Source organism: Cynocephalus volans, chromosome 11, assembly GCF_027409185.1.
Source record: "Cynocephalus volans isolate mCynVol1 chromosome 11, mCynVol1.pri, whole genome shotgun sequence".
NCBI classification, from domain to species: domain Eukaryota; kingdom Metazoa; phylum Chordata; class Mammalia; order Dermoptera; family Cynocephalidae; genus Cynocephalus; species Cynocephalus volans.
The window spans coordinates 59420077-59446849 of record NC_084470.1 but is presented as its reverse complement, the minus strand read 5'-3'; the positions used below and the strand labels follow the sequence as shown (position 1 = coordinate 59446849).

General features: G+C 56.5%; 2 protein-coding genes across 30 annotated transcripts; both read left to right on the top strand.

Annotated features, from left to right (window-relative positions):
- Positions 1-705: 705 nt before the first annotated feature.
- Positions 706-12361, top strand: LAMB2 (laminin subunit beta 2). 3 transcript variants are annotated; one of them, XM_063113725.1, is made up of 33 exons: positions 706-788; positions 873-958; positions 1089-1261; positions 1347-1482; positions 1564-1637; positions 2060-2248; positions 2341-2404; positions 2638-2840; positions 2930-3050; positions 3382-3570; positions 3772-3951; positions 4068-4180; positions 4448-4527; positions 4620-4752; positions 4955-5113; positions 5192-5319; positions 6991-7123; positions 7342-7534; positions 7611-7754; positions 7968-8199; positions 8283-8446; positions 8527-8751; positions 8840-9057; positions 9166-9262; positions 9353-9725; positions 9827-10011; positions 10087-10328; positions 10408-10756; positions 11094-11301; positions 11381-11522; positions 11609-11785; positions 11876-12035; positions 12115-12361. In XM_063113725.1, exons 2-33 carry the CDS (start codon positions 874-876, stop codon positions 12249-12251), a joined length of 5406 nt encoding a protein of 1801 aa, XP_062969795.1. In that variant the 5' UTR covers positions 706-788; position 873; the 3' UTR covers positions 12252-12361. The 3 variants fall into 3 exon arrangements, with proteins under 3 accessions (XP_062969795.1, XP_062969794.1, XP_062969793.1); XM_063113724.1 differs by having other exon boundaries at positions 7950-8199; positions 11615-11785; XM_063113723.1 differs by having other exon boundaries at positions 7950-8199.
- Positions 12362-12573: 212 nt separating this feature from the next.
- On the top strand, positions 12574-23980 carry USP19 (ubiquitin specific peptidase 19). Of its 27 annotated transcripts, none has more exons than XM_063115235.1 (27): positions 12574-12709; positions 14220-14479; positions 14745-14783; positions 14947-15075; positions 15162-15295; positions 15370-15672; positions 15788-16001; positions 16132-16288; positions 16394-16465; positions 16581-16696; positions 16799-17019; positions 17104-17299; positions 17382-17515; positions 17626-17784; positions 17869-17979; positions 18484-18594; positions 18677-18778; positions 19480-19620; positions 19709-19827; positions 20065-20202; positions 20311-20624; positions 20733-20843; positions 20935-21151; positions 21235-21387; positions 21491-21651; positions 21733-21911; positions 23540-23980. In XM_063115235.1, exons 2-27 carry the CDS (start codon positions 14356-14358, stop codon positions 23654-23656), a joined length of 3972 nt encoding a protein of 1323 aa, XP_062971305.1. In that variant the 5' UTR covers positions 12574-12709; positions 14220-14355; the 3' UTR covers positions 23657-23980. The 27 variants fall into 27 exon arrangements, with proteins under 27 accessions (XP_062971305.1, XP_062971304.1, XP_062971308.1 ...); XM_063115234.1 differs by lacking the exon at positions 23540-23980 and adding an exon at positions 22887-23389 and having other exon boundaries at positions 15788-16007; XM_063115238.1 differs by lacking the exon at positions 12574-12709 and adding an exon at positions 12720-12902 and having other exon boundaries at positions 15373-15672; positions 16805-17019.
- Positions 23981-26773: the final 2793 nt, after the last annotated feature.

The following is a 26773-nucleotide window of genomic DNA, read 5'->3' as shown; positions in this document are numbered from 1 at the left end:
CTATTGTCTCATGGCTCGACGTTCGAGATCCCAAGATCAGATTCTTCTCATTTGCTCCCGCCATGCCCCTAACTCTGTGCACTCCCTTTCTGGGGTGGACTAAGGCACCAAACCGTCTACCTTCCCCTGGCACCTGCACAGGTCTGGGCTTGGGAGCACAATAAAGATTCTGAGTGAGATGGCCAGTGTGTAGTTAGTTCCTGGGGTGAGGCAGCAGAAGAGCATGTACAAAAGCCTGTAGCTTATACAGCAATGAAAGATGTGGAGGGATAAAGGAACCTCCCATACAGCCAGAGCACAACACATGAGCTAAGGGAGGCTGGATTGAGGAGGAACTAGGGTTCTGCCCAGGGGCAGTGGGGAACCAAGCAGGGTGATTCAGGCAGGGTCCCAGACATGTGAGCACCTTGAAGGTCATAATGAGGTGTGTGAAATGGAACTCAGCCTCCAGGTCCAGCTGGATGGTGACCATGAGGATACCTGGGGCAAGAGTCAGAGGTCAAGGATTGGAGGCTACTGGTGGGCAGCCCTGCTCACTCCATGCCCCACCCACAGTCTCACCATTCTCTGACTGCCACCAGGCTGTATGGCAGGCAGGGGTAGGGTGGCGGGGGCCTCTGTCTGGTGTTGCGCTCCTGCCCAGGATCCGCTCCATGCTTTCCTTCCTGCCACGCTTCCCAACTTTGCTCAAAGTCGCCAGACTCTGAGCTGGTAGAGGGACGGCTGGGCAGACCTGGGGACAGACAGAGGTCCTGGAGGGAAACCAGTGAAGGACCCACACGGGCAGGGTCAGCACAGAACCCCGAAGGGAGGGGGCGGGCTTGGGCTCCAGACGCTTCATCTCCCCTCATCCCTGTTCCCCTCCTCTTCAGGATGGAGTGGGCCTCAGGGGAACGAGGGAGGGGCAGGCGGGGACAGCCTCTGCCCTGGGAGCTTCGACTGGGCCTGCTGCTGAGCGGTGAGAGGGCCTGGTGAGGGCCAGGGGTTGTGGGATGTGATGGTAGGTCCTAGGGTAGCTGCCTCTGAAGCACGTGGGGTGGGACTACCAGATGGGAATGCAGCAGAACTGGCTATCTCACTGTCCCCAGTGCTGGCCGCCACATTGGCCCAGGCCCTGGCCCAGGATGTGCCCGGTTGTTCTCGAGGAAGCTGCTATCCAGCCACAGGTGACCTGTTGGTGGGCCGCGCTGACAGACTGACTGCCTCATCCACCTGTGGCCTGCACAGCCCCCAGCCCTACTGCATCGTCAGTCACCTGCAGGTGCTGTTGGGGACATGGTGGGAGGCTGGGTCAGGGTGAAGTTGGTACTGGTTAAGGCACTGATCCTAAACCCCACCCAACCCAGGATGAGAAGAAGTGCTTCCTGTGTGACTCCCGGCACCCTTTCTCTGCTCGAGACAACCCACACAGCCATCGCATCCAGAATGTAGTCACCAGCTTTGCACCACAGCGCCGTACAGCCTGGTGGCAGTCAGAGAATGGTGAGACTGTGGGTGGGGCATGGAGTGAGCAGGGCTGCCCACCAGTAGCCTCCAATCCTTGACCTCTGACTCTTGCCCCAGGTATCCCCATGGTCACCATCCAGCTGGACCTGGAGGCTGAGTTCCATTTCACACACCTCATTATGACCTTCAAGGTGCTCACATGTCTGGGACCCTGCCTGAATCACCTTGCTTGGTTCCCCACTGCCCCTGGGCAGAACCCTAGTTCCTCCTCAATCCAGCCTCCCTTAGCTCATGTGTTGTGCTCTTGCTGCATGGGAGGTTCCTTTATCCCTCCACACCTTTCATTGCTGTATAGCTACAGGTTTTTGTACATGCTCTTCTGCTGCCTCAATCCCAGGCTGGGTCAGGCACTATCTCCCTGGGCCCCATGACCCCTCGGCCTCCCCATTAGAGGTAGCTAGCCTCCCTGGTCATTGCCTGGCTTCCACTGCTCACCCTCACTTCTCTGTGAGCTACTTGAGGGCAGCCCCAGGCCGAGTAGGCAGGGCTCTTGATGGCCCTGGGCTGGGATTGGGTCCTGGTGCCCACTGATCAGCCGTGGGTCTTCACCCAGACATTTCGCCCTGCTGCCATGCTGGTGGAGCGCTCAGCAGACTTTGGCCGCACCTGGCATGTGTACCGATATTTCTCCTATGACTGTGGGGCTGACTTCCCAGGAGTTCCACTGGCCCCGCCACGGCACTGGGATGATGTAGTTTGTGAATCTCGATACTCAGAGATTGAGCCATCCACCGAAGGCGAGGTAAGGTCTGGGATATAGGCTGTGGGAGGGAGAAAGTAGATGATGGGCTTGAGACAACGTCCAGTGCCTCTATGGACTCCTTGCCCTTCCAGGTCATCTATCGTGTGCTGGACCCTGCCATTCCTATCCCAGACCCCTACAGCTCAAGGATCCAGAGTGAGTGCTCCACCCTTTGAGCCTGGCACAGTCCCAGTGTCCGGCTGGGGACTATTTGGGGCCTCAGTAACTATTTTTGGTGCTTCCTAGGGCAGATGCCAAGCCCAGTTTAGATTGGGTAGCAGTAGACAGGACGTCTCCCAAGGTGACCTTGGCAGCTGCAGCCCCTAGGTGGGCATAGGGCAGCAAAGGCCTGCTTGGCCAGTTGGCCCCAACCCTTCCCCCCAACTCAGACCTGTTGAAGATCACCAATCTACGAGTGAACCTGACTCGACTACACACACTGGGGGACAACCTGCTCGACCCACGGCGGGAGATCCGAGAGAAGTACTATTATGCCCTCTATGAGCTGGTTGTGCGTGGCAACTGCTTCTGCTATGGACATGCCTCACAGTGTGCACCCGCCCCAGGGGCACCAGCCCATGCTGAGGGCATGGTGAGGGACTTCAGATGGCTGGGATAGGACTAGGGGCAGGGGCAGGCATGGCCGAACAGTGCTGACAACTTCCCTGCCCACCTCCATAGGTGCATGGGGCCTGCATCTGCAAACATAACACTCGTGGCCTCAACTGTGAGGAGTGTCAAGATTTCTATCATGACCTGCCCTGGCATCCAGCTGAGGATGGCCACAGTCATGCCTGTAGGAGTGAGTGAGACCCTGGGCCCCACAGCCCCAGAATTCTGCAGCCTGGCCATGCCCTGAGTAGAACCTAGAGCTGGTTGGTCAAGCTCCTAACACCCAAGCTGTGTCCAAAGGATATTCAGGCCTGATGACCTTAGGGACCCCCTCGACTCTCCTCTGCAATCTTCTCTGGGTAGGAGATCAGTATGATGCTGAGATCTTGGAGTACCTAAGCTCCCACCCACAAATTCTGGCCTGTAGCAGGGATCTAAGGTGGTACTAGGGCTTCCTATGTCCCTTACCCTCGGGAACTGGTCCCTCAAGTGGCCTTTCCCCTGCCCTCTCTCCCTCCCAGAGTGTGAGTGTCATGGGCACTCCCACAGCTGCCACTTTGACATGGCTATATACCTGGCATCTGGCAATGTGAGTGGAGGCGTGTGTGATGGATGTCAGCACAACACAGTTGGGCGCCACTGCGAGCTCTGCCGGCCTTTCTTCTACCGTGACCCAACCAAGGACCTGCGGGACCCAGCTGTCTGCCACTGTGAGGCTGATATTGGGCATGGGGGAGGGAAAACTGAATCTGGGGCAGGAACCAGGAAGCCAGACTTGCCATCCGGGTTGTAGGGAATTGGGGTAGGGGGTGTGAGGTAGAGACAACCAGGGATCCAAGGAGGGGGCTTAGGAGAGGACTGGTGCTGGGCTAGTTGGGATATAGTGAACTAGTACCTCTTTTTGCCCTTAGCCTGTGATTGTGACCCCATGGGTTCCCAAGACGGCGGTCGCTGTGATTCCCATGATGACCCTGCACTGGGGCTGGTCTCGGGCCAGTGTCGCTGCAAAGAGCATGTGGTGGGCACTCGCTGCCAGCAATGCCGTGATGGCTTCTTTGGGCTCAGTGCCAGTGACCCTCTAGGCTGCCAGCGTATGTGCCTCCTGCCCTAACTCCCATGCTGACCTTTGACCTCTTCACTCCTGGCTCAGCTGAACCTGAGCACTGTCACAGCTCTCCAAAGTGCTGATGGGCCTCCTTCCCTGCAGGTTGTCAGTGTAATACACGGGGCACAGTGCCCGGGGGCACCCCTTGTGACCCCAACAGTGGAACCTGTTTCTGCAAGCGTCTAGTGACTGGACGTGGCTGTGACCGCTGCCTGGTGCGAAGGGAGGGGGCGGGGGTTCTGGAGTCCTGGATATGTTTTCAGAGCACAGGGCTGGGGTGCCATGTCCCAATGGGTGGGTGCTGAGAACTTAGTGTCCAGTCCTGGCTGAGAAGCCTCAGGTCTGGGAGGCCAAGGGTGTGGGCCAGCGGTCTGGGGGCCACGTTTTCACCAAGGGGTGGTAAAGACTGAGAGGTGTGGTTGGATTCCCTGCTGGGTGGCGAGGGGGTCTTTTTCTGGCCCCTAGCAACCCCTTTCCCCCAGCCTGGCCACTGGGGCCTGAGCCACGACCTGCTCGGCTGCCGCCCCTGTGACTGCAACGTGGGTGGTGCCTTGGATCCCCAGTGAGTGCTATAAAAGGGGACTGGGAAGGGGTTGGGAAAGATCCTGGGTAGGAGAGGGAGTCCTTCTTGATTAACCACAGTGGCCCCCCCAGGTGCGATGAGGCCACTGGTCAATGCCACTGCCGCCAGCACATTGTTGGGCGACGCTGTGAGCAGGTGCAGCCTGGCTACTTTCGGCCCTTCCTGGACCATCTAACTTGGGAGGCTGAGGACGCCCGAGGGCAGGTAGGAGGGCTGCAGCAGAGGGCAGGGTGTGGGTGAGATTATGGCTGGAGAGGCGGAGTTATGCGCAGTGCCCTGTGGGGAATAGGATGGTATCCAGCTTTGGGTGAGGTCTTGGCAGGAGAAGCGGGGTTTGGGCCTGGCTGTAGTTTAAGAGATACAGTGCCTTACCTGAGGTCCCATCCCTAGCTGTATTGCCTCCCAGGTGCTTGATGTGGTGGAGCGCCTGGTGACCACCCAGGAGTCTCCATCCTGGACTGGCCCAGGCTTTGTGAGGCTGCGGGAAGGTCAAGCCCTGGAATTCCTAGCGGTTTCTGTGCCGAGGGCCATGGACTATGACCCGCTACTGCGCTTGGAGCCCCAGGTTAGACCCTATGACAGCTGATCCTGAGCTGAACCTCTTGATGTGGGAGCATCTTCTCCATCATCCCCATTCCCCCAGGTCCCTGAGCAATGGGCAGAAATGGAACTGACTGTACGTCGTCCAGGGCCTATATCTGCCCAGAGCCTATGTGGACATGTGCTGCCCAAGGATGACCATATCCAAGGGACTCTGCAACCAGACACCAGGTAAGGGCACTGATGGTAGCACCCACTACAGTGGGGGGTTGTGTGTCCAGCCCTAAGCTCCCTGCAGGGCACCTGGAAGACCCCATTACTTTTTCATATGTTCCTTCCTTTAAATGCCTCCTCCTGAGTGCTGTTTGCCAGACGTTGTTGGGCACGACTCTGGTCACAGGACAGCCTGTGGAAGTAGACAGAACAAGCCTTGCTCCTTCAGGGCTCTAAGGTCCAGAGGCCAAGGCAGAGGAGAGGGGGAAAGAGAGAGAGAGAGAGAGAGAGAGAGAGAGAGAGAGAGAGAGAGAGAGATTCAAATATACACAAAAGCAGAGAGAACAGCATAATAAACCTGGTTGTACCCATTATAGACATTTTGTCAACTGTGATTTGTGTTTGACAAATATCCCTCTAGTTGCTGAGTAGAGAATAGACTTGAAGGGGACGAGGTGGAAGCTGAAAGATCTGCTAGAGGCTACTGAGTTGGCCAAGTGACCATGGGTTAGACAGAGGTACAGCAGTAGAGATGGTAAGAAGAGGAAAGGTTCTAGAGAATCTAGCAGCAGAACCGATGGCTTAGATATGTAGGGAAGGAAAAGAAATTAGAAAGGTGTTTTTAGCTTGGGCATTTGGATGGGGGTGAAGCTCTTTACTGAGGTGGAAATATAGGGAGGAGCAGTTCTGAGATGCTTCAACATGGGGGAGAAGGCTAGTGAGTGTATGGATTTCTGTGTCTAGAATTATTGGGAGGAGTCTAGCTGGTAATATAATTTGGGACTCATTACTAAAGAGGTGGGTCTAGATTAAATGATATAGAGAGAATGGAGGTCCAGAACCAAGCTTTGGTGTACTCTAGTGTTAGAGGCCAGTAGAAAAGGAGGAACTAGGGGGATGGGGGAAAACCAGCACTGTGGGCTGGGGCCCAGAAACTAAGAGAAAGAGTGAATGAAGAAGGAAGGCATACTGATTTTGTTACTTGCTACTGAACTCGAGTGAGATAATATAGAAGTGGCCACTGGGTTTAGCTCAATGGAGGTTATTAGTGACCTTGGCACAGGCTGGGGCAGAAGTTCCACTGGAGTGGGAGGCTAGAGGGTAGAGGCGGTGACTACAGTGGTCTCTTTTTAGGAATTTGTTGGGCAGAAGAGCAAAGATAAGGTGGCAGCTAGGGAAAGACTCAAGGGATTGAAAGAGGATTTGGGGGGAAGGGATAAAAGAATCTGACTATAGGTTTGCAGGATCATAGGAATGACTTTGGAGACAGGGAGAGAGAAAAAAGTTGATGCAGTCTTAGTGAAGAGTATCAGAGGTTGTATGTTTTAGGTCAGGGTCAAAAGAAGCATACAGTGGTTGTTGAGGGAAAATTGGCAAGTTCTTGCTTGAGGGAAATGCTGTGGTGTTGCCAGGCTGAATGAGTGTTTCCAGTGAGACTGGTCTGCACAGGTGTATGATTCCAGTGAACCACATTTATGGGAATAATATTCTGTACAGATTCTCTGTTGGGCTCAGCTGTCTGTTGGCTTGGCTTGGCTTGGCCTGGCCCGGCCCAACCCAGCCCAGTCCAACCCAGCCATAGTCTCTGCCTTGGTTGATAGTTTAGTTGCTGTGAGTAGAGTGGGAGAGGCCCAGGATGATTACAGGAACCCTGGGTAACCGCCTATACCTGTCCCCACTTTCTCCCAGGTACATGGTGTTTTCCAGTCCTGTCTGCCTTGAGCCTGGCATCTCCTACAAGCTGCATCTGAAGCTAGTGCGAACAGGTGGAAGGGCCCAGGCTGAGACCCCCTACTCTGGACCTGGCCTGCTCATTGACTCGGTGAACAGTCCCCTCTCTCTCTCTCACCAACCAAGATGGCAGAACCTGTGGGGTGGGGCTTGTGGGGCTGGTGGTGGGTAGGAGACTTCTGTGACAGAAGAGACAGGCCCATGGTGATACTGGGGGGCATGGGTCCATGCAGTGCTAAGACAAGTGCTCTGGTAGTGCCAGTGTGGTCTCGGGTCTGAGCTGCACTCTTCCTTTGCTTATCCCTTCAGCTGGTGCTGCTGCCCCGTGTCCTAGTACTAGAGATGTTTAGTGGAGGTGATGCTGCTGCCCTGGAGCGCCGTGACACCTTTGAACGCTACCGCTGCCACGAGGAGGGCCTGATGCCCAGCAAGACCCCTCCCTCTGAGGCCTGCGCCCCCCTCCTCATCAGTCTGTCCACCCTGATCTACAATGGTGCCCTGCGTGAGTGTCTGTGATGTAGGTTGGTGGAGCGGAGATGGGGGCCCAGCCTGACTTGGCCCTTCCCCACTCCCCACAGCCTGTCAGTGCAACCCCCAAGGCTCACTGAGTTCTGAGTGCAACCCCCATGGCGGTCAGTGCCTGTGCAAACCTGGAGTGGTTGGACGCCGCTGTGACCTCTGTGCCCCTGGTTACTATAGTTTTGGCCCCACAGGCTGTCAAGGTACTTGCCTGCCCCTTGTTCCCTCTTATTCTTCTCTTTCCCCCCCACTGCTGTTCTCCCTCCTCCCTCTGCTTTTTCTAATTCTGCCTCAGATCCCATACTCACATCCCTGGGTCACTTGTAGTTCTCTTCCATTCCCTTTCCTTCCCACCCTGACCCCACCCAGACTCCCCTCAGACCCCTCCTCTGGCTCAGCTTCTGCCCTGCCCCCAGCTTGCCAGTGCAGCCCTGAGGGGGCACTCAGCGGCCTGTGTGAAGGGATCAGTGGGCAGTGTCCCTGCCGAACTGGTGCCTTTGGGCCTCGCTGTGACCGCTGCCAGCGTGGCCAGTGGGGATTTCCTAGCTGCCGGCCCTGTGTCTGTAATGGGCATGCAGATGAATGCGACACCCACACAGGCACTTGCCTGAGCTGCCGTGATCACACAGCGGGTGAACACTGTGAAAGGTGAGCCTGGAGCAGCTAAGAGTAGGCTGGTGGGTGGGCAGGCTGCCTAGGGATGACATATCTCTTCCTTCCCCTACCTACAGGTGCATTGCTGGCTTTCACGGGGACCCACAGCTACCATATGGGGGCCAGTGCCGGCCCTGTCCCTGCCCTGAAGGCCCTGGGAGCCAGCGGCACTTTGCTACTTCTTGCCACCGGGATGGGTACTCCCAGCAGATTGTGTGCCACTGCCGGGCAGGCTACACAGGTGAGTGGGTGGCAGACAGGCATGGGATCAGAATAGGTGGCTGGGCTGAGCACTCATGGCTTCCCTTTGACTGTGGGCAGGACTGCGATGTGAAGCTTGTGCCCCCGGGCACTTTGGGGATCCATCAAAGCCAGGTGGCTGGTGCCAGCTGTGTGAATGCAGTGGGAACATTAACCCCACGGATCCTGATGCCTGTGACCCCCACACGGGGCAGTGCCTACGCTGTTTACACAACACAGAGGGGCCACACTGTGCCCACTGCAAGCCTGGCTTCCATGGGCAGGCTGCCCGACAGAGCTGTCACCGTAAGTATGGGTATGGGAGGGGATGGCTGGGGTGGGGCTCCACTGCTCAGGCTCCCCTTGACTAGTGTGCTCATCTTGGCTGGCACAGGCTGCACCTGCAACCTACTGGGCACAGATCCCCAGAAGTGCCCATCCACCAACCAGTGCTACTGTGATCCAAGCAGTGGGCAGTGCCCATGCCTCTCCAATGTCCAGGGCCCTAGCTGTGACCGCTGTGCCCCCAACTTCTGGAACCTCACCAGTGGCCATGGCTGCCAGCCTTGTGCCTGCCACCTAAGCCGGGCCAGAGGCCCCACGTGCAATGAGGTATGGGACCCTCCTGCAGATCTCTGGGTAGATGGGCCAGCTGTCTGCCTTGTCTTCAGGGCTCAGCCTCTGATAGAGGCTCTGACCTCTGCTCTGTTCCCATCTTAGTTCACAGGGCAGTGCCACTGCCATGCCGGCTTCGGTGGGAGGACCTGTTCTGAGTGCCAAGAACTTCATTGGGGAAACCCTGGGTTGCAGTGCCGTGGTGAGGGAGCTAGGGGAGCCAGGGTTGATGGAGAACTTCCCAGGATGCTCCACAGGGGACCCTAACTCTGTGGTCTACCCTTTCCTGCAGCTTGTGATTGTGACCCTAGTGGAATAGACACACCTCAGTGTCACCGCTCCACAGGCCACTGCAGCTGCCGTCCAGGCGTGTCTGGCGTGCGCTGTGACCAGTGTGCCCGTGGCTTCTCTGGTGTCTTTCCTGCCTGCCACCCCTGCCACACATGCTTCGGGGATTGGGACCGTGTGGTACAAGACTTGGCTTCCCGTACACGGCGCCTGGAGCAGTGGGCACGGGAGCTACAGCAGACGGGTGTGCTGGGTGCCTTTGAGAGCAGCTTCTGGCAGATGCAGGAGAAATTGGTCACTGTGCAGGGCATTGTGGGTGCCCGCAACACCTCAGCTGCCTCCACCGCACAACTTGTGGAGGCCACAGAAGAGTTGCGGTGCGGATGGGCCTGAGGATACATGGTGGGATGGGACAGAGGCTCTTTAGACCAGGGCTGAAGCCTCTCTAAACATGCCTCCCTAACCCCGATTGGCACAGGCGTGAAATCGGGAAGGCTACTGATCACCTGACTCAGCTGGAGGTAGAGCTGACAGATGTCCAGGATGAAAACTTCAATGCCAACCATGCACTAAGTGGTCTGGAGCGAAACGGGCTTGCACTTAATCTCACATTACGGCAGCTTGACCAGCATCTGGACCTGCTCAAACATTCAAACTTCCTGGGTGAGTTGTTGGCCAACTAGGCAGGTGTGGACCAGGGTCAGTCTTCAGCTGACTGCCTGTCTCTGCCCAACTTAGGTGCCTATGACAGCATCCGCCATGCCCACAGCCAGTCTGCAGAGGCAGAACGTCATGCCAACACCTCGGCCCTGGCAGTGCCCAGCCCTGTGAGCAACTCAGCAAGTACCCGGCATCGGACAGAAATGCTGATGGGTTCCCAGAAGGCAGACTTCAATCGCAAACATGTGGCCAACCAGCAGGCACTGGATGAGCTGTCTGCCCGTACCCACGCCCTGAGCCTGACAGGCATAAATGAACTGGTGAGGCACAAGTGTGGGGTGGGAAAGGTGGGCATGGATGTTCCTCCCACAGGGTCCTGACTTGTTCTGTGCCTGGCAGGTGTGTGGGGCCCCAGGGGATGTACCCTGTGCTATGAGCCCTTGCGGGGGTGCTGGCTGTCGGGACGAGGATGGTCAGCTCCGCTGTGGGGGCCTCAGCTGCAAAGGGGCAGCAGCCACAGCAGATCTAGCACTGGGCCGGGCCAGGCACACGCAGGCAGAGCTGCAGCGGGCACTGGCAGAAGGTGGCACCATCCTTAGCCAAGTGGCTGAGACTCGTCGGCAGGCAGGCGAGGCACAGCAGCAGGCACAGGCGGCCCTGGACAAGGCTAATGCTTCCAGGGGACAGGTGGAGCAGGCCAACCAGGAGCTTCGAGAACTTATCCAGAGTGTGAAGGACTTCCTCAGCCGTGAGCCTCCCATATGGCCCAGGCCATGTGGTTGTTTCCCCCATATCTGTCTTCCTAGGTTCATACTTGGGCCTCAGGATCTCCTGAGTTTATGATCCCATGTCTGGGCCTGTGTTTATGATCCCATGTCTGGCCTCTGAGTCCTTGTCCATATGTGGTCCCCAAATCCATGTCCCCAAGTCTGTGCCCCTTGTATAATTTCTGTCTCTGTGTTACATCCATATGCCTATTAGCAAACTCCTATCCCATAAACAGCCCAAGTCCACACCCCAAGATTGTGTTCCTATGCCCATGCTAGAGAATCTGTGTCCTTAAGCCCTTGCCTGTGTCCACACAGAGGAAGGGGCTGATCCCGATAGCATTGAAATGGTGGCCACACGGGTGCTAGAGCTCTCCATCCCAGCCGCACCTGAGCAGATCCAACACCTGGCGGGTGAGATTGCAGAGCGGGTACGGAGCCTGGTAGATGTGGACACGATCCTGGCACGGACTGTGGGAGATGTGCGTCGGGCTGAGCAGCTACTGCAGGATGCACGGCGGGCACGGTCTGACCCCGACCCTGGCCCCATCCCTGATACCTGGTCTTGATACCTGCAGCAAGCACTGATTTCCACTCTTCCCCAGGAGCCGGGCTGAGGGTGAGAGACAGAAGGCAGAGACAGTACAGGTAGCACTGGAGGAGGCCCAGCGGGCACAGGGTGCCGCCCAGGGTGCCATCCAGGGAGCAGTGGTTGACACACAGGACACAGAACAGACCCTGCAGCAGGTGCGGTGGTCTCCCCAGGACATCAGTGGGATAAGGTTTTGGGCATACACCATAGATCTGTTTAACCCTGGGCCCATCCATGGCAGGTACAGGAGAGAATGGCAGGTGCAGAGCAAGCATTGAGCTCTGCAGGTAAGCAGGCTGAGCAACTGGATATTTTCCTGGAGGCTCTGAAACTGAAACGGGCAGGAAATAGCCTGGCAGCCTCTACAGCTGAAGAAACGGCAGGCAATGCCCAGGGTCGTGCCCGGGAGGCTGAGCAGGTGGGTTATGGCAGAATCAGCTGAAGGAGGTTGGGTAGATGCTGGGCCTCCACTGAGCTACCTTACTGACCCTGCCCTCTACATCTGCAGCTGCTGCAGGGCCCACTGGGCGACCAGTACCAGACGGTGAGGGCTCTGGCTGAGCGCAAGGCTCAGGGTGTGCTGGCTGCGCAGGCGAGGGCAGAGCAACTGCGGGATGAGGCTCGGAGCCTGTTGCAGGCCGCTCAGCACAAGTTACAGCGGCTACAGGGTGAGGAGTGGGGCGAGTGGGCATCAGAAACATGGGACTGTGGGAGTGGGACCCCTAAGCTAATACATGCTCTTCCTAGAACTGGAGGGCACCTATGAGGAGAACGAGCGGGCACTGGAGGGCAAAGCGGCCCAGCTAGACGGGTTAGAGGCCAGGATGCGCAGCGTGCTTCAAGCCATCAACCTGCAGGTCCAGATCTACAATACCTGCCAGTGATCCCTGCCCAGGCCTACTTCAGTTTCCAGCCCGCCTTGCATGCGTGTTTGCCTATGCATTAAAGAGCTCTGGGCCTGGCAGGGCTTCCAGTAAACCGGTGTGAACCCCGACTGTGTTGTGTGGACTCTGATTTGGGGCGGGCGGGGCCTCTAGGCCGACCTCGAGGCTGCCACCAACCAGGCTCGCGCAAGGCCAAGGCACCGGAGCCCCGCCTCCTCCGCTTGGGCCTGCCCCACTCTCGCCGGAAGCGCGTCACAGCCCGGTGCTCCACCTCCTGCGGCCGTAACTAGAAGTCGAAACAAAACAAGCAGCTAAGGAGGTGGTGGCGGCGGCTGCGGCAGCGGCGGCGCCGGAACGGGGGAGGGGCGCGCCGGAACCGGAACCGATCTGACGCCGGAACCGGAACCGAGAGCGGGTTGCCAAGGCCCGAAGAGGGCTGGCGGCGGCTGTCTCGTTTGGTGAGTGGGGCGGGCCGCAACTCGCCGGTTTGGCCGGAGCGAGGAGGCCGCGGCGCGGGCCCGGGTCGGCCTGTTCAAGGTCACGGGCCGTGCCAGCCCCGACCCTTCGACCCCTGCGGTGTGCCAAGCCCACCGACGCCGGCTGGGCTGTTATGCTACGCTGGTTGCTGGCCTCCCGCCTCGGAGAGGACTGGTAACGAGCGAGGGCGGCTTTCTGGAGGAGATGGTTGCAGGCCTGGGGGTCGGAGGCTGGAGCTGGGTCGCAGTCCGGCCTGGGTGATTGCTGGTTTGTGGTTAGTAGTCCAGCGCAGCCGTATCAGGCTGGCTTGGGTCTCTAGACAGCCCCTTTCTTTCCTCGACGGCTCCAGAGCATGGGAGAAGGACGCGGCTGTCGGCCGCGGTCTGGGTGTGAGGAGAAGGCGGCGGGTAGCCGCCCCTCTGCTCTGAACCTGCCATCATTAAAGATCCAGCCCACCAGTGCCGCATCTGACCCGTAGAGGAGTATCCTGCCACCCCCGCATTCCCCCTTCCCTCCCACACCCCCACACTCAGAGGAACACAGACTAATCACTATCTGTCCTACTACTTGAGGCTGAACTTGAGGCTAGGGTTCTGGATCCATGGTTCATCCTACCTTCATCTCAGTGTCTGGTTTTGAGAAATTAATTTTGGTTGGAGGAAGAGTCCAGAATTTACTGGCGGGCTTGTGGGAAACTGGGTAAGAGGTCCCTGTGCTCAGAGCTGTTAAGTGAAAGGGCCTGGAAGGGAAGATGATGTCTGTTGCAGTCTCAAACTGGATGTCAGTCCTGCCTTAACACTCGAATGGGGTTGCTGCTGAAGGGCTAGTGTGACATCTAGATACCCTCTTCAGCCCCTCTGTGCTTGGGACTGTAGGTGGCGAAAGGAATCTCTCGGGATGGAGAAAGACCATGCAGTGCATATGAGCAGTTTTATAATGAGGGTGGGAGCTGGCAGGAGGCAGGTGGGCCACCTTAGCCTCAGGACTTTTTCTGGGCAGTGGCAGCACCTGGGATAGGCCTGTTTGCAGCCACAGAGCCTGGTCCTTCTGCTGCTTGTCTCCTCCTTTCCTGCCTTACTCCTCCACCTTCTACTTCTTTGGTGGTGACTAAGCAGCCAGTGATAGTGAAGGAAAAGTGAGCACCCTGCTCAGAGTGCCAGCCCTGTGGGCTGGAGCCATGGCTCCTCTCCAGATTGGTGGAGGAGCCTGGTCCAAGGCCATGACTGCCTTGACCTGGCACCTCCTCAATGAGGCTTCTAGCTTTGTGGGTCTGTTATGGCAGGTATCTAGGAAGCTTGGCCAGAAGCGGTTGCTGCTACTTGTATTTTCAGTTCTCTCTTCAGAATAGCCTGAGAGTGTCCATGGTTGTCTTCAGGTGATGAGGAGATATTGCTCTGTAGGGTTAGGAGTGTCCTAGGCTGCTGAGCCCTGGCTATAGCCAAGAAGAAAGTTGTTGGGCCTTGGCAGTGATTACTGACCGCTTTTTGTTAGGCTGTTAGTTCCTTGCTGGAGAATTTGGCCTCAAAGACTTGCCAAGATAGCTGGGCCAGGAAGAAAGCGCCGCAGCCCTGACCCAGACACCGTTGCCGACCCTGGGGCACTCTGGCTGTCGACTAAGCGGCTCAAGATGTCTGGTGGGTCCAGTGCCACAGACCCGAGGAGGGGGCCCCCAGGACTGGAGGAGGCCGCTAGTAAGAAGAAGCAGAAGGATCGAGCAAACCAGGAGAGCAAAGATGGAGATCCCAGGAGAGGTGGGAGTGGCATTCCTAAAGCACGTGTGGTCTTTTCCTCTTCCTCCCTTCTTGATGGGCATACAGATTGGGAGTTGGGAGATGACTTTTTTGCTGTTTCCTCTGTACTGATTTGATCCTGAGAGAAGGACCCATAGTAGGCTGGATAGAGATTCAGCTTTGGGGCCTGAGGTACTTGGCTGAGATGAAGAAGATGGTGCTTAGTGGGGTGGTGAGGTCTTAGAGACTGTCTCCCTATCACTGTCACCCTTTCCTTTGTTGTCAGGGTCAGTATCCATTCCTCAAGAGGAGCAGACCAAAGAGGGTGAGTAATGAACGGGCCATTTGGGTGCTAGGAGAGTGGAGGGGACACTGGGCATTTAGCTCCCACCTGGAACAGTCCCATTAGGGCTGGGTCTCTGCTACTTGCTTATCCCCATCAGGAGCTTGTAGAGGCCCTCATGTCCTCTTTGCCACTCCCCCTACAGAGTTGTTGCTCGATTGGAGGCAGAGTGCAGATGAAGTAATTGTCAAGCTTCGTGTAGGAATGGGTCCCCTGCGGCTGGATGAGGTGGATGCTGCTTTCACAGACACGGACTGTGTGGTGCGGCTTCCAGGTGCGTCCATCTGTCCTGAGCACAGCAGTGTATTTGAATCCTCTGATATTCCCCACCCCAGCTCACTGCTCCTACTTTGTCTCCAGGTGGTCGGCAATGGGGGGGTGTCTTCTATGCTGAGATAGAAAGTTCTTGCACCAAAGTGCAGGCCCGCAAGGGTGGTCTCCTGCAGCTGGCACTGCCCAAGAAGGTGCCTCTGCTCACGTGGCCCTCTCTCCTGGTGAGTTCCAGTACAGGGTAGGGTGGGGATACCCAGTGTAAGTTGACAGGACCTAACTGCTGTATCTTTGGTAGAAGAAATCTCTAGGGAGCCAGGAGCTGGCACCAGGACTGCGGTGCCAGGAGAATGGGCAGGAGCTGGCTCCCATTGCCCTGGAACCATGCCCTGAGCCCCGCCGGGCTAAGCAGGAGGCCCGGAACCAGAAGCGGGCCCAGGGCCGTGGTGAGGTAGGCTCGGGCGCTGGCCCCGGGGCCCAGGCAGGGCCCAGCGCCAAGAGGGCTGTGCATCTCCGCAGAGGGCCAGAGGGGGAAGGGTCCAGGGTTGGCCCTGGACCCCAGGGCGATGCCCCACCCTTCCTGGCTGACCTGGCCACCCAGGTGAGAGCTGGGTGTCTGTTTGGGTGTTAGAAGATGGGCGGAAAGGGTGTGCACTGGTGTGGGAATCACCTGCCAGAACCAGGACTGATCCTGCCTGCAATCTTGCCAATAATAGGTTGAGGCTGAGGAACAGCTATGTGTACCACCGCTGAACCCCCAAACCTGCCTCCTGGGCTCAGAGGAGAATTTAGCCCTTTTGGCAGGAGAGAAGACAGTGTCCCCCAGGAATGACCCAGTCTCTCCAGCCATGGCCCAGAGCGTAGACCCTGGAAAAGATGACCATGTCAAGGAGATGGCAGTGGCCGCAGATGTTGGAACCTTGGTGGATGGTAAAGGTGGGGTTGGGGGTGGGCAGGCAGAGCCCTAGGTTGGGTTGCAAGGTTGGTGGTCTGGTAGGGCATAGAATAGCAACAGGCTATAACCTGTCCTGGCTGGCACTGAGCCGTGGTCTCAACATAGAGCCTGAGCCCATGGTGAACCTGGCATTTGTCAAGAATGATTCATATGAGAAGGGGCCAGATTCAGTGGTGGTGCACGTGTATGTGAAAGAGATCCACAGGGACACCTCTCGAGTACTTTTCCGCGAGCAGGACTTCACGCTCATCTTCCAGACCAGGTGAGTTGGTCGGCAGGCAATGGGGCAGACAGTATGCTTCAGATAGGACAGCATGTCTCATGCTCTTCCTCTTACCCTTCCTCCTGTCCTGCTCTGCCTCTGCAGGGATGGAAACTTCCTGAGGCTGCACCTGGGGTGTGGGCCCCACACCATCTTCCGTTGGCAGGTGAAGCTCAGGTGGGTGGTGCCTGGCCCTACCATTGTGTCTCTCCCATCCTGGGCTCCATCTCCCTGGCCCATCTAGCATGACACCCACTCCACCTAAGTCCCTGAGTTCAGCCTTTTCCTGCAGGAACCTGATTGAACCAGAGCAGTGCACCTTCTGTTTCACGGCCTCTCGCATCGACATCTGCCTTCGTAAGCGGCAGAGTCAGCGCTGGGGGGGCCTGGAGGCCCCAGCTGCACGAGGTCTGCACACGAGCTCCCTTCATTGCCCACCCCTGCATGACCAGGACCCACATCCCTGTCACATGCTGCTAACCACCAGCCCCCTCATTCCCCCTTTTTAAGGTGCAGTGGGTGGTGCAAAGGTTGCCGTGCCGACAGGTCCAACCCCTCTGGATTCAACCCCACCAGGAGGTGCCCCCCACCCCCTGACAGGCCAGGACGAATCCCGGGCTGTGGAGAAGGATAAACCCAAGGCTCGATCTGAGGACACAGGGCTGGATGGTGTGGTGGCCCGCACCCCTGTGGAACATGTAACCCCAAAGCCAGAGCCACACCTGGCCTCGGTGAGACTCCTGGGGTAGGAAGGGATAAGAATGGAGGCTGGAGAGCCTCAGGGCTGCTCTCTCATGTCCACTTTGCTCTCACAGCCCAAACCAACATGTATGGTGCCTCCGATGCCCCACAGCCCCGTGAGCGGAGACAGTGTGGAGGAGGAGGAGGAGGAAGAGAAGAAGGTGTGTCTGCCAGGCTTCACTGGCCTTGTCAATTTAGGCAACACTTGCTTCATGAACAGCGTCATTCAGTCTCTGTCCAACACTCGAGAACTCCGGGACTTCTTCCATGGTGAGGGCAGGGCCTGGATCCTGGGGTATGGGCAGAGCAGGTACCTTCACCCCTCACACCTCTGCTTGGGTGCTTTACCTAGACCGCTCCTTTGAGTCCGAGATCAACTACAACAACCCGCTGGGGACTGGTGGGCGTCTGGCCATTGGCTTTGCTGTGCTGCTCCGGGCGCTGTGGAAGGGCACCCACCATGCCTTCCAACCTTCTAAGTTGAAGGTGAGCTGTGGCCACTCCCACCCTGGGCTGGAGAGGACAGGGAGGGCCAGCAAGCTGAGTGTAAAGTGGCTGCTAGGGCTTCATGCTCACACTTTGTCCCCTGCATCCAGGCCATTGTGGCGAGCAAGGCCAGCCAGTTCACAGGCTATGCACAGCATGATGCCCAGGAATTCATGGCCTTCCTGCTGGACGGGCTGCATGAGGACCTGAATCGTATCCAGAACAAGCCCTACACAGAGACAGTGGACTCAGATGGGCGGCCTGATGAGGTCAGGGTAGGGGACTGATGGGGGCATGTCTCATGTGTGTCTCAGTCCCCATGTCTCCTTGGTTCTCACCACCTTGCCTCTCAGGTGGTGGCTGAGGAAGCATGGCAGCGGCACAAGATGAGGAATGACTCTTTCATCGTGGACCTATTTCAGGGCCAGTACAAGTCGAAGCTGGTGTGCCCTGTATGTGCCAAGGTATGATGGGTTCCCCTGGAAAGAGGCCCCTTAGTTTGGCTCAGTGAGCCTAATCAGGTTAGGTTCAGGCATATACATCTTCAGGTGCTGGGGGCAAGGTTTGGGCAAGGAAGCTGGCAGGGAGGCCTTACACTCCTCTGTGGGCTGAAGAAGTCAGGCAAGGTAGGCTTCCTGACTGAGGTGAAAATGATGTTTGGGCTCAAAGGTGTGGTGTGGCAAAGGTAAGGTGTGGCAGGGTCGTGGGTAAGATTGGAAAGGCATATGGGGTGCAGGTGAGGGACAAATTAGTAAAGTGACTAAGCTGAGCAGGGCCTCAAGTGACAGAGCAATTGTTCTCTCCTAGTGGGCCTTCCTTCTCCATCTAGTGTTCTCAAGCCTGAGAGTTTGCTGGTTGACTGTGAGGGTCTTGAGAGTCATCAGAGGGAGTGGATTGGGCTCTTTGGGCATGAGCATCCTGTCTCCCACTCCCTGTGCAGCCACCCAGTGTCACCTCTGTATCCATAGGTATCCATCACTTTTGACCCATTCCTTTACCTGCCAGTGCCCTTACCACAGAAGCAGAAGGTTCTCCCTGTGTTTTATTTTGCCCGAGAACCCCACAGCAAGCCTGTCAAGGTGAGTAGTAAGCCCCTATCCTCTGGGCTATCTCAGAGAACTTGGCCCACCTCCTCCACTGACTTTACCCTTGTTGCCACAGTTCCTGGTGAGCATTAGCAAGGAGAACTCCAGTGCAAGTGAAGTGTTGGATTCTCTCTCTCAGAGCGTCCACGTGAAGCCTGAGAACCTGCGTCTGGCTGAGGTATGTCTGTCCTTCCCCACACTCTTACGTATGTAGACATGTGTGTACAGCCATTGGCATTTGCACACACACATATAAAAATGCATGTGACTGCACAAAAGAAGGCACTGTGCTCTTGTTTGAGGCATGATTGAAACCAGGCATTTGGGCTGTGCAATAGAAATGACCAGTTCCCAGCCATTGGTCAGGGTTTACTCCTCTTTTCAGTGGTGGACCCCAACTGCTTTTCCTTCTGCAGCCAGGGAGCTTGAGCTATAGGATTGTCCCTCCTTTCACTATGGTTCTCCCTCCATCCTGCTGCTCTCTCATTTTATCCCACATCTGCATGCTGGCCCTCCCCAAAGGTTCCTAGCCTTTATTCTAGCGGTGCCATTTTTCTCAGTGGGGTAGGTATAGGGACGAGACTCCTCAAATATGGCTCCTCCATAATATTATATTGCAGTCTTAGCAGGATCCTGCTAGTTATAGCACGGTAGAGGCACTGGGGAACTGGTGTGGTTGATACCTGTCCTGGGCCTGGTCTTTCAGTCTCTCTGATGCACCAGTCTCCTTAATTCTATTGGGCACTAAGACTGGTGCCAACAGAGGCCCACAAACCCCACCCCTGCCCCCATAGACCCAAGGCAGGGCCAAGCGTTCTTAGGACAGGGCTGGGGAAATGGCTTATCCTCACATGGGATCCATGTGTTCGCTGTTTGCAGGTAATTAAGAATCGCTTCCACCGTGTCTTCCTGCCCTCCCACTCACTGGACACTGTGTCCCCATCTGACGTGCTTCTCTGCTTTGAGCTGCTATCCCCAGAGTTGGCTAAGGAGCGGGTAGTGGTGCTAGAGGTGCAACAGGTGAGTGGGGGCCAACCTGATGGTATAGGGTCCTGGGGTGGCGGGCGTACTCCTGCCTGGCCTTGCTGAGCCAGACAACCCACCCTAGCGCCCCCAGGTGCCCAGCATCCCCATCTCCAAGTGTGCAGCCTGCCAGCGAAAGCAGCAGTCGGAGGATGAAAAGCTGAAGCGCTGTACCCGTTGCTATCGTGTGGGCTACTGTAACCAGTGAGGACCCCCATGGCCGCCCCCCACCCTTCCTCCCTACCTACCACCTGCCACCCTGCTCCACCCCTCCACACAAAGGCACATATGTTTTAAGCTCTCCACCTGCTACCCTACTTTACCAGGCCCTGGGGGAGGCAGGGCTGGCATACTCAGTTCCCAGGGCCTAAGACTAGCCCCCAATATGTAGTCATAGAAGGTGAAGCTAAGGCCCTATCCTTATCTCCCCCTTCCCTCCAGGCTCTGCCAGAAAACACACTGGCCTGACCACAAGGGCCTCTGCCGCCCTGAGAACATTGGTTATCCCTTCCTGGTCAGTGTACCTGCCTCACGCCTCACTTATGCCCGTCTTGCTCAGCTCCTAGAGGGCTATGCCCGGTAAGTGCCCAATGGTTGGACTGGGGTGGGACAGGTGGAGGGTAGAGGTGCTCAGAGATGCTAGATTGGCTGGTCAGGATTCTTACTTGCCTTGCTGTCTATTGCCAGGTACTCTGTGAGTGTATTCCAGCCACCCTTCCAGCCTGGCCGCATGGCCTTGGAGACTCAGGGCCCTGGCTGCACCACACTGCTCTCCACTAGCTCCCTGGAGGCTGAGGACAGTGAGAGGGACCCCATTCAGCCACCTGAGCTCCAGTTGGTGACCCCTGTAGCTGAGGGTGACACAGGGGTTCCCCGGGCATGGGCAGCCCCTGATCGGGGTCCTGTGCCCAGCACCAGTGGAATTTCTTCTGAGATGCTGGCCAGTGGGCCCACTGAGGTTGGCTCCTTGCCTGCTGGTGAGAAGGTATCCCGGCCTGAAGGTAAGATCTGGTGAAAGGATCTGGAAGCTGGACTGAGAGGTAGAGACGTTGGGGGAAGATTGTTCAGGCCCTGATGGGCAGGGGAACTCTCATTATGTTCTCTCGCAGCTGCTGTGCCTGGGTACCAACATCCAAGTGAAACCATGAATGCCCACACACCCCAGTTCTTCATCTATAAAATAGACACATCCAACCGAGAACAGCGACTAGAGGACAAAGGTGATGTCTGAGGCTGTGGATGGGAGCCAGGAGGCGGGTTGGGCTGGCTGTTCTCCACAGCTTCATAACCCTTCTCCCTATCTATCTTCAGGAGAGACCCTACTGGAGCTGGGTGATGACTGTAGCCTGGCCCTTGTCTGGCGGAACAATGAGCGCCTGCAGGAGTTTGTGCTGGTAGCCTCCAAGGAGCTGGAATGTGCTGAGGATCCAGGCTCTGCTGGGGAGGCTGCCCGTGCTGGCCACTTTACCCTGGACCAGTGCCTCAATCTCTTCACACGGCCTGAGGTGCTGGCACCTGAGGAGGCCTGGTGAGAACAGAGCAGCAGGCAGGTAGTGGGGCAGGGTGGAGGGGAGACTTGCTGATCCTGACCCCACTTCTGTCCCCTACCAGGTACTGCCCACAATGCAAACAGCATCGTGAAGCCTCCAAGCAGCTGTTGCTGTGGCGCCTGCCAAATGTGCTCATCGTGCAGCTCAAGCGCTTCTCCTTTCGCAGTTTCATCTGGCGTGACAAGATCAATGACTTGGTCGAGTTCCCTGTTCGGTGAGCAGTGGACCCTGGTGACTGTGGGCAGGGCATGGGGGGGCCAGGGTGGGCATCCTGGGCACCTGCTGACCACCTCACCCCTCCCTGACTGGGACTGCAGGAACCTGGACCTGAGCAAGTTCTGCATTGGTCAGAAAGAGGAGCAGTTGCCCAGCTACGACCTTTATGCTGTCATCAACCACTATGGAGGCATGATCGGTGGCCACTATACTGCGTGTGCACGCCTGCCCAATGATCGCAGCAGCCAGCGCAGTGACGTGGGTGAGGGCACACACAGCCAGCAGGATAGGTAGTAAGCATTGTGGTGCAGGCTATGTTCATACTCTTCCCACCCTGCTATAGGCTGGCGCTTATTTGATGACAGCACGGTGACCACAGTAGACGAGAGCCAGATCGTGACGCGTTATGCCTATGTACTCTTCTACCGCCGGCGGAACTCTCCTGTGGAGAGGCCCCCCAGGGAAGGTCACTCTGAGCACCACCCAGACCTAGGCCCTGCAGCTGAGGCTGCTGCCAGCCAGGTGAGGCATGGGGTAGATTCACAGGTTAGTGGGGATCAACTCAGATTGTGGAGCAGGGTTGAGGACAGCTTCCTCTCCTTCAGCCATAGGCCCCTCAAGCCCTGGGATTCGTGAGAGTTGCAGACAGGGCTCCTTTACGTCAGTCTTATCCAGAGGCATCCATGTGCCCTAGGGGCATTCACAAAGGTGCATGCACACCAACATGTTGCCACTGGCAAGCACATAGGCACCCATTTCGCACAGGTCAAGCAACTGCTCTGAACATCACTAGGCACTATGTAAATAGATTATACCTGACACACTCTCAGCTTCCCTCTACATGCTCCCCACATGCCAACTCATAGACTCTCATTTGTGATCATCCCTGTGTTCTGGCATGCACTCAGGATAGGGCCTATCTGGGCTGGCCACAGCCTTGGGTGGCTGTCACACTCTCTGAGGTGAGCATCTATTACTGTTGAGCCTTCAGGGTCTTGTCTCTTTTACTGACATTGTATGCCATACGCACAATCACATCTCTTTTCTGACTGGCTGCCTTTCTGCCTTCTCTCCTCCTTTGAGCACTGTCTGTCAGGCTCAGAGAAATCCCTACTGAAAGCAGTGGTCAGGGCCTGGCATGAGGGAGCAAGGAAATTGCCCTGGGGTTGGCAGCCCTTTATTCCATGAGCCAGTTCCCTCTGTGGGAAGCCTAGACTAAAAAGTTGACCAGATAACCCCCCACCCACCTCCATGGGAAGCTGCATGTGGACTGGGAAGTTGTCTTAAGGGGGCCAGAATACTGTCAAGATTTTCGCACCCTGTTGCTCTCAGTCTAGACAACGCTGAGATTGGCTGCCTGCTTACTCTCTGCTGCTTGATCTGGAATGCAGGGGGGTTAGTCCCAGTCACCCAGGCAGGACTGTTATGGCCAGCGGTCACAGAGACACTGGGTGTCCCCCACTCCTGGGTGCTGATGGCCGTTTCCGCCTACTATAGGCTTCCCGGATTTGGCAGGAGCTGGAGGCCGAGGAGGAGCTGGTGCCTGAGGGGCCTGAGCCCCTGGGTCTCTGGGGGCCCCAAGACTGGGTGGGCCCCCCGCCACGTGGCCCTACCACACCAGACGAGGGCTGCCTCCGGTACTTTGTCCTGGGCACCATGGCAGCTTTGGTGGCCCTCGTGCTCAACGTGTTCTATCCTCTGGTATCTCAGAGTCGCTGGAGATGAGCTTGCCTGCAGGCAGCTGCTGTGAGCTGGCCCACCTGCCTGCCCACCAGGCCATGCCTTTGTCATGGGGAACAGCTCTGGGGCTTTGAACCTGAGTGTGTGCATCTGGTGGGAGAGGATGGGGACTGTGGCCCCTGCAGGGGCAGAGCACACCAGATTGGGTATCCACCCAGCTGTCTGTCCATTCTTCCTGTTGCTCTGACCCTTGGCCTGGGGCTTGGCCCTGCCCAAGCTAATTCCTGTATTTAAAGCGTTAATAAAGCGAGACTATTCAGGCCCGATCTCGTCTCTCTGTCTCAATGCTGCTGCTGTCTGCGCCTGCCTTGGGGCCCTCCCTTGGGTGCCGGGGCTCCAAGCCAGCACCCCCGGGATGCCAGGCGGCATGCTGGGCAGCCCCCAACCCCTGTCCTCGTATTCTGTTGCAGGGACTAGGCCCTGGCCAGGCCCCCGAGGTGGCCCCCACGCGGACAGCCCCCGAACGCTTCGCCCCCCCTGTGGACCGCCCAGCCCCCAACTACAGCAACATGGAGGAGGTCGATTAGCAGGTCCCTGGCTGATGGGGGGACTGGGTTTGGGAGATCCTTCTCAGAGGGCCAGCTCTTTGCCGCTTCTCTTTCTCTAACCCAGAGGACACTGGCTCCATCAGCGGGGAGTTAAGGTGTATGATTTCAGGGTGGGACTTTATAGGCTGGGACTTCTCATCAGCTTGGCCCCTGACCAGTGGGTCTTGGTTTCTCCAGCTGCCTCCAGTGCTGAGTGATTTGATTCTCAGTTGTACCTTCAATTCTTTCTGACCTGCATTATAAACGTTATAATTTTATTCTAAAAATTGTAATTTTTTTTTTTTTGCATTTTGGAAGTGATTGCTGCTGTTTAAATATATTTTAAAAATAAATAATAAATAAGCAGACTTAGTGACTATGATCCACCACATGCTATGACTACCTCCCCTCCCTCCCCATCATCTGGGGGTGTGTGTGTGTTACCCTGAAAGTGCTCTGGTCTGAGGGCAGATGGTGGGGTGCCAACTCATGCTCAGTGGGTCATGAAGTCCCCAGTGCCATCAGCTCTCTGGAGCCTGCCTGCTGCCCTTTGATTCTGGGTCCCACGTAGAGGTGGCTGTGGTTGGCATCATTGTCAAGATCTCAATACACCCAAGGGGTAGAGGAGTTCTCTGTGAGGCTCTGGAGCTGATAGCATTGCATAAAAGGTGCAGGCACTGGAACAGCCTTAGGCTGACAGACTAGGTCAGGGAGGACTTGGTGGAGGACAGAGGAGGTGCTGGGGGATTCGCCTCCTCCTTTCCTACTCTCAGGTCTTCCTTTGCTGTAGTTTGAACACCATCTGCATCCCTGAGGGGAGAACACAGCAGGAGGAAAACAGTGGAGATCCTGCTCTGAAAAGAGGACAGGCGGAGAAGACCAGAGCTAATCCTGTCTGACTTCCTATTGGATGGAGGGTGTTGGGCCCTGCCAGGCTATTTCTTCCCTTAAGTGTCCCTGAGACCTAAAAACCAAAACCAAAACCAAAAACCAAACCAAAACAAAAAAACCCTAGAATTCCTGAGATCTCAGCTCTTGACATCTGCCCCAGGCTATTTAGCCACAGTGGGTCTCAGCCTCAGAGCCTCTGCAACTGTGTACACACACATAGCAAGGGCAAGTCTTGTAAGAAATCTTGCCTCCCTTTGTGGGTAGTGCACCCTCTTCTCTCCAATTGCTTCAGGATCGGGTGGGCATCTCTAGCTGGAAGGAGATGGGGATCATACACACTCATGAGGCAGGTGTGTTTAGAGAAGCCAGAGTGGAAGTAAGACAGAGGCAGATATGGAGCAGGATTGTGGTAGCCCTCTAGATCCATCCCTATCCCCAAGTGTATGCAGGCAATCTCACATGAAGCTTACCGTGTAGACCCTGCTAGTAGCCCTCAGCCTCAGTTGGAGTTAGGAATGGTAGTGAGCAGAGGGAGCTCCTGGAAGAAGCTAGCCCCATGACCAATGTTGGCTTATTTTTTGGTGGGAACAACAACACAAAGGCAATGTGGGGTTGCTGGCTATGGGGAAGGGCCTGGAGAGCTGGGTGTGGGACCCTGCAGAAATGGTGGAATTGCTGATCTGTGTGCTGGTGCTGGCAGCTGTGATACTGCTGGAGAGCCTCTGTGGACTGCGACAGGGTTGTGCTGGGATTTTACTGTGTGCAGCCCCAAGTGCCCGAGAGGCTGGCTATCATTGGCCTGCATATGCTGGATACACTGATCAAGGGCCTTTTTCCACCTTTGATTGAAGCCCTGCTGCTCCTCAGCCTGCCATCCTGTACCCTTCTGCAGACTCTACTGCCTCTGCTGTCAGCCTATGCAACAGGGATCTCTCCATGGGCCTAACCGCTGAACCCTACCTCTCCCCATACCATAGGTGGGCCTTGCTGGCTGCTGCCTGGCTTTTTTCCTTGGTCAACTTTCTTTTGACTTTCCTGGAAAAAGTGGCAGGGGCTCAGGCAGGCAGGCTAACCCCCAGGCTGGGTCCTTACAACTTCACGCTTCTGCTCTGTACAAGTCACAGGGCTCCAGAAGACTAGCTGGACATCCACCGGTATTGCCACTACCACTTGTGGTATTCTTGGTGGTACTGGTAAAACTACTGCTTCATCCTGGGACATGAAGCCACAGGGTCCACAGGGTAACATAAGGGAACCAGGGAAGGGAATACAGGCCTGACCCTAGTAAGGGGGCCATCACCAGACCTGCAGGACTTCATGATGGTGGCTATGCAACAAATGGCAGCAATGAAAGGCAGCATCAAGTACCACTTTGCATGGCTCTGCTCATCGTGGGCACCTTTGTAGTGGGCTGGTCATCTGCAGCTGCAAATTTGTTTTTGTTTTTTTTTTGTCTTTTTCGTGACCAGCACTCAGCCAGTGAGTGCACCGGCCATTCCTATATAGGATCCAAACCCGCGGCGGGAGCGTCACTTCGCTTCCAGCGCCGCACTCTCCTGAGTGTGCCACGGGCTCGGCCCTGCAGCTGCAAATTTGGCACAGCTCTGCTTCTCGGTGCCTGTCCACAGCACAACTGTGCTGTATCCCCTGCTCAACTCCCGCACCTGGCCTTCCTTGCACAGTGCACTCCAGGGCTGGGCATCAGGCTGGGGCCATAGGGCCAAGCCCCAGGACACAGAATTGGACCTGGATACCGATGCAGCATGTAGCCCTGGGCAGAACCTAGTACGTGGTCATCATATGGGATCCAGATGTAGGACCATCTGACCCAATCTCAATAAAATAGCTTCTCAAAGGCCTGCAGAGCGATTTCAATATATAATTTGTGGTTTTCATGATTTTTGCATGTTTTGGCAAGGGGAGTAAGTGTGGCACGAGATTTAAAGCCAAATCATCACTGAACTGCGAGGTCCCTCCTGGCCCAGACCATTTCTTTCTCTCTTTTGACCGGGTGTGCCTGGGTAGGCACCTAAAAAGTGCTGGACTTATGGGGTCCCTCGATCGACCATTCTCGCACATTCTCTGCGCTGGAGTTTTCACCAGGGATATCTCAGCTTCATTTAGCTCGACCATTTCCATGACAACTCCAAAGCGGTGACGTAAAAAATGCGACAGGACTCACATTTGCTCCCAAGAACAGTATTGGGATCGAATTCCCCGGGTGAC